At 44.3% G+C, this 6,789-nt stretch overlaps 1 protein-coding gene across 3 annotated transcripts in view; it reads left to right on the top strand.

The window, feature by feature from the left end:
• Positions 1 to 1,549: 1,549 nt before the first annotated feature.
• LOC307207863 (syntaxin-binding protein 1) overlaps positions 1,550 to 6,789 on the top strand; it is a 59,329-nt gene continuing 54,089 nt past the window's right edge. The window contains exon 1 of one of the 3 annotated variants that reach the window (XM_079962096.1): positions 1,550 to 1,784. Coding sequence is in view for 2 of the 3 variants with exons in the window: in XM_079962094.1 (XP_079818220.1) it covers positions 1,748 to 1,784 (37 nt within the window). In the remaining variant the exon portion in view is untranslated. The remainder of the gene's footprint in view (positions 1,785 to 6,789) is intronic. The other 2 variants (XM_079962094.1, XM_079962095.1) reach the window with 2 other exon arrangements.

The raw sequence follows: 6,789 nt of genomic DNA, 5'->3' as shown, positions 1-6,789 counted from the left end.
CCTGCAAAGGAAAATAAAGAATTTATTTATGTATGCTACAATGGTGGCAAGAGTCTTAATAGCACAAGGATGGAAGAATGAGGAAATCCCGACAAAAGAACAGTGGCAAGAGAAATTGATGGACTATGCAGAATTGGCGAAACTGACATGCAAACTGCAAGACAAGGACAACTGTGACTTTAAAGAAGAATGGGAACTCTTTACAAACTAATTAAAAAACCCCAGAATGAATTGGACTCCTTGGCAGGTTTTGAATAAACATACACAAATGTATTGATTGTTAACATAATAGACAGATAATTTAAGGATCTTTACAATTTTACAATATGCAGAGAATAACATGTGCTGAAAAATCAGAGAGAGGAGCTGAGGGAAGTCTTGGGTGGGAATGAGGGAGGGCTTTTCTTGGGGAGGGGGGAGGGAAAAATTGGGGGAAATAATGAAGATGATATGTTTTGATAATTCGTTATGTTGAAATTCTCAATAATTTTTTTTTTTAAAGGAAAGTTCGCTGGCATCTAAAATCTTTGTGAGCTGCTCCCATTCAGTTTAGAGTAGGCATAGGCAAACTCGGCCATCCAGGTGTTTTGGGACTACAACTCCCATCATCCCTAACCCCATAATCTCAAAACATCTGGAGGGCCGAAGTTGATGAAGCCTACATTATAATCATCATCAATACTGAGATTGTCTGTCCTCTGCTCCTCAGCCTAGAAAGGCTTCCAGAGTGGCTTACATACAATCAATTAAACAAGACCACCCTTGCCTGCAGGCTTACCATTCTAAACAAAATGAAAATACATGACACATAAGGGGAAAGAGAAGAGGGGGGAAACAGGCACCAGTTCTTGAAGAGCTGCTCTGTTGGCAATGAAAGCTGGCATCTGGGTCTGAAGCAAAGTCTCATCTTAGTGTCTATATCCCTGTGTCTCTTGATATGTGGGCTTGGTGAATAGCTGTCTGTTCTTATTGGGACTGGGGGGTGGTAGTGGAAGCTGCCTATATTTTTCATTATTTATTTATAACCTCCTTAGTGTATTTGAAAAAAAAATAAAATCTCTAAGCAGCAGTGCAACATCATTAAAAAAGCGTTGTTTTTTTAAAAAAGCAACATAAAAACTGCAAATCCAGCTGCACGAAAGCAAATTCAAAACAAGGACTTGGTGGCAGGGGTTAGCGGGGACGCCATCGAATGTTTGCATTCTGCAAACAAGTACATGTGTAAACGTATGTAAGGGAGGTTCATTCATAAAGCAGGAGAGGCTGCGACTCTTTCTTTCACCCACCCCCATCCCTTTATTTGCAGATGTTGGCTCCGCCCCTCACCAGAGTTGGTCGCTGAGCAGAGCCGCAGGCCGTGCGGGTGCGTATGTCTGTGTGTGTGTAGAGAGGGGGGGGGGGGTAGAGAGAGAGATGCTGAGCAGGCGGCGCGCTGATTGGCCCGGTGGGGGTATGACGCCATCCACGGCACCACCAGCCTCTTTCTGCATCAGCATCAGCAGCTCGCATCACAATCCGACCACGCCCTGCCTGGACCTGCCTCCTCCTCCGCCGCCCCCCCCTCCGCATCCTTGCCCAGACTGCCCTCCCTCCTTCCTTTTGCAGTCAGCTGAGAAGCCAAACCGGAGTGCAGTTTTGTGCGGGGTTTTGAGCCGAGCAGCAGCAGGAAAAGGAGAAAAGGGGAAACTAGACGTGGGGATTCCTCCCCACACAAATACCTCAAGAAGAAGAACAAGAGAGGGACGTCATGGCACCAGCTGGGCTTAAGGCTGTGGTGGGAGAAAGTAAGATTAAACTCTTTTTGTTGTTGCTTCCTTCCTCTCTCTCCCCCGCCCACCTTTCATTTAATGGTCAATGAGACGGGGGCTTTCTATTCCCCCGCCTCCTGCTCCGTAGTCCCCATTGTAAAAATAAATAAGGGACGCAGCTGCAGAAATCTGGAGAGTTGGTGGTAGCGGTGAATGAAATAGAGTATTAAGAGGGATGGAAGGGGGAGATTTGGAGCGTCACTGCAGACCTTACGTTTTTTTGTTGGGTGGGGGCGCCCTCGATGGTCGAGGACTCTGCGAGTAAAGAGATCCCTTCCAACACCACCCTTTTTATAGAATTAGTATCTATTCATATTATGAATAGCTTCTTGGCCAAAAAAGAGAAGCGTTCGTAACTGGAAGGGAAAAGGCAGAGGGGGACGCTGTTATTCTGCAGTATGTAGAGTGGAAGATGAGGGAGGGGGGAAAACAGTACCGGCTTGACTATCCCCCTCATCCTTGCCCCGTTTTAAGGGAGGGGGGCGTTTTTACCAGTAGATGTGTCCTTAGCAGATCAATGTAAAACTGGTGTCTCCTGTATCCTTAACGGATTTATCTGTGACTGGAAATTATATCTATTTTATGGCCTGCGATACAGAACATGGAGAATGTGTGTGTGTGTGTGTGTGTGTGTGTGTGTGTAAGCGTCAACTGAGAAATCCTCTTGTACTTGCAGGTTCATTTGGGGCGCCCCCCCCAATCCAGTCCTTTATTCTCTCTATCCGACTCCTCCCCCATGCACAGTAGAAGATCTAGCGCAGATCCTGCAGTGTCAGTTCAAAACAGCCCGGTTGTTATCCCTCCCACCAATATCTCATGTATTTTTCTCTCTGTCATCCTCCCTTCAATAAACCAATAATTATTGGGAGCGGGGGGGGGGGTACTTGTGAAGAATCCAACGAAATTCAGAAGTCCTTAGAATGACGGCATATAATAGAAGCTTTTTCCTGCATGGGAGGCTTTTTCCTGAAAATGAGAATTTGGTTTATATGTGCTCGCACTGATTTAAGGGAGGGGGCCTTTGCACACGGAACCGAAATGCTATTTTTGGTCCTTTTGAGTTGTGCATTCTAAAGTATATCCAGGGAATGGTGTGGAAGGGGGATTTGCTTTATTGTTCATCCTGCAAAATTTTGCATTTTAATTTTTTTCTTAATGTGCCAGCCACATACTAAAACGTATCGATTATATAGGTCAAGTGACATATTGCCAAAGTCCTCTTCCATTTGTACAATGCAAGTAAATAATTTCAGCCCTTGGTAGGTACGCAGATAAATAGTGAAGACGATAAGGTGGTGGTTACTTTTAATGGAGGTATGTTGCTATGGCTCATTTAAATCCGCCGTCTGTCTGAAGCAATTACAGTTAAGCCGTATTTTCAAAGGCAGCGTTGTCCAAATTATACCAGTCGTTTAAAAAAGAAAAGCAACATAATGTTAAATAATTATTATTTTTGCTTTCTCATAGAAAATGAAAAGAGCAGAATCATAGCTGGGAAACAGCCCAAAAAGGCAGCGGCTGGGGGGGCAGCAGTGGGTTTTTTTTTTAGTATTTAGGAAAGAAGGCATCTTCCTCCATGTTATGACACTGGTTCAGCACTGCAGTCAGATGAGGCTGGAGATGGTGCGTGGTGGCATGACTTGGCGAGGTGGGGGCTGGGGAAAGAAATAATCCTCTTAGATTTATGGCCTGCTTTATGTTGCACTAAATCACCTGTCCAGAGACCACTGATCAGCATCTCTGCCTGACTGTTGCGTGTTCTCAATTCTAAAAAAGCACTGATACTCAGGTGCTTCTAAAAGGTGGCGTAGGGGGAATGTTTTCTCCCTGCTTTAGCCCAAATACCACCCTTTCCTGCAAGGCAGGGCAGAATTCCCCCCCTCTCTCTTGAGCTTCAGTATTTATTTATTTTTTTCAGAGGGGGCAGCATAAAAAAATAAATAAATGAGAAGAGCTTTGTTTGTGTTTTATCCCCACATGCTGGAAACATTTCTAGGTAGGAACGACACAAAAATAAAATCAAAGCGTAATGATTGAGGCAATGAGGGAAATGCTGGCCAATCTCAGTGTTTGCTTTTGGTGACCTCTAGCCCAGGCACTGTGAATCCCCCCCCCCCTTTAGGTATATCGTACCTTGACACAGTTCCGTTACAGCAGCAACTAATCATCACAATCGTCAGCCATTGTAGATGCTAATGTGAATTTGTTGGTGGTGATACTGTGAAAATTCAGGACCCTGTTCTGGGGTTCTCCTTACAAGCCATGCTTTAGGTCTCTCAAAAGCGTGTGAGAGAGATGCTTAACAGCAGACTATCTTATTTATACTGATATGAACCTGGCTGCCTATTGAGATGATCACCAGAGGCCTTGCTTCGGAACATTTGCCTTTTATAGGGGTGTCACTAGCCAACCCTACAACCGCTATGCCACACTAGCAGTCCTCATAATGTTTACTCTCCAGCAAATATTCAGTAGCATACCTACAGTGTCTGAACATGGATACCATTTTAAAGTTATCATGTTTCTATGCTTTTGCTAAAGCCAAGGTCAATGAATATCCTCTAAACCCAATTGACCTCGTCTTGTGACTGTGAGTTGCATGAGTTTTAATGAAGCAGAGGTGCAGAGATACTTAAGAAGCTGTTGAGTGGTTCTGTTGTATCTAAAGCAAGGGTGAAGGACCCATGGACCTCTAGATGTTTCTGGACCATAGTTTCCATTATCATTGACCATACTATCTAGGGCTAATAGGAGCTAGAGTCCCAACAACATTGGGTGGGGAGTGGGTGGGCACAGGTTCCCCACCACTGATCTAAAGGCAGAGCTATAGGCCTGCCATACATGTTATGGGTTGTATCCAACTAAGTTCTACTCAGAATAGACCCAGATAAATTAATGGATTTATGGGAGTCAGCTCCATTATTTTCAATGGGTCTTCTCTGAGTAGGGCTAGCATTGGATACAAACCAGTGCTGTTGTTTTCTGATATATCTGCAATACCAGGGTTGGCTACAGTGCCTTGTCTAGTGTATGTGAAATGGCAAACATTATTATGATTGTCCATCACTCTAAGCTGCCTTACTGCGTTTCCATCTCCACCATTCCCATTCAAAAAATTCCCTCATGATTTGTATTCCTGTCTTGGCAAATCCTAAATTTCAGTGAGAGTTCTGATTTTGATTTTCTTTCCTTTTTAAAGTGGAACTTGTGATTTGTTCTTAGACTTTCCTTAGAGTGGACCCATTGAAATCAATGAACCTAAGTTAGTTCTGCGCATCAGTTTCCATGGGTTTTACAGGTGCCATACAATACTCATTCCTCACTTGTAAGAAATAGTTATTCTAGTATGGCAGCACCTACACTTTGGAACTCCTTGCCTGATGACACCTGGCAGGCACCTTCACTGTATTCTCTTTTGGCTCCTGTGGAAAACACTTTTGTTCAGGCAAGTCTCTCTAGATATGTAAGATGTTAATGACTTTTAACCCCTCTTAAAATGTTTTGGGTACTTGTTTTTGCAGATCACTTACATTTTTTAATTTGAGGTTTTGTTATAATCAAGTGGTATATGAATATTATTAGCTAAATCAACGAGCTTTAAGTATGACTCCATGAAATTCATACAGTTTGATAAGACCTGATCAAACCTACCCAAGTGAGTGGGATAAATCCTTGCTCATTTCACAAAGGGTCATCTTCCTTTACTACATGGGTGTGGACTCACAGGCTACTTTTCTCATGGATTCTGCTCTATATACCCTGCACTGAATCTGAATTGGACCCCTCTGTGGCTGCTATTTAAAAAGAGGGGGGCCACAGTTAAATAGATGACAACATGTTTTATGTCTAGGTGGGCCCTTGGAATACACCCAGAAAGTGACTGTTGGACTGAAGGTAGCCGCTGGGTCGAAGTTCCCTAGGTGACTCTCAGTACTTTTAAGGTTTGGTGGGTGGGGGAGCTGTGAGCAACTCCCATCATCACTTGACCATTGGTCAGGCTGTCTGTGGCTGAAGTTATCATCCAGCAAAGCCTGGAGGGCCACAGCTCTCCTTACCCCATGCTACTTGAGGGGTGGTTTCTTTCAGCAGGGCGAGCCTGATGACAATGAACGTTCTCCTTCACACACACTCTCCCAGTGTTTGAAACTCCCATTGTTCTAGGCGCATTTTGCAACAGGGAATTTCATTAAGACGAGCAGTTTCTGAGCTCTGGACGCAGTACTGTGCCTAAGATTTCAGATTAAAACTGCAGAGTGGAAGGAAGAGAGGACTTTTTTCTGCCTCCCCACTTCCAGCTGCTCTCTGAAGAATGGAGAAGAGACCCTCTTGAGAATATTAGGGGAGTGGGCAGGGGAAAGACTAGATCATGTGAAAAATGAACATAATATTTGGCTGCAGTCATTTTCACCTTTGTATTCTTTTTTATAAAAACGTGCACCTAGACATTCCGTTGTTGCACCCATGACCTAGGTTTAAGGTGCTCCTAGCTTTCATATCTCAGTTTCAAACAGTGCTCTCTCTTATCTGTATCCTGTTGTGAAACACAGTTTTGTGGGCAGAACTGTTGTGGCTTTATGAGTGCTGTGCAGGGATGCTTTGACCTCTGCCTGTGTTTATCTGAGGGGCCTGCATGGCGAGACATTGGCCAGATCGTGCAACATGCCTTCACAGCCCCTCTAGCCATGACTTCCTGATGCTTTGCATCCTCGGGGATGAAGTTATTTCCTGCCTTTCAGTTTCATCTGTGTGCTCATTACTAGTTTCCATCTGAATTGGCTTGTGATGGTGTAGGAACCTCTGAATGCAGCCAACATTCTGACCCTCAGGAGGCTCCCTGTCCTGTCCTTGCCGCACATCCTTGAGTGTTTTATTTTCCTGGCTGGGATGTGCCTTGTGGTGATGCCTCTCACTTGCCAGGGTGGAGGATAGAGAATGATGTGTGACTATTGGTAGAAACTTGCCCACCGTACAAAGGTGTTAC

This window comes from Podarcis cretensis (genome assembly GCF_951804945.1).
Source record: "Podarcis cretensis genome assembly, chromosome: Z".
NCBI lineage: Eukaryota > Metazoa > Chordata > Lepidosauria > Squamata > Lacertidae > Podarcis > Podarcis cretensis.
Note: the sequence above shows the minus strand (reverse complement) of the source record. Positions and strands in the feature narration are given on the sequence as shown.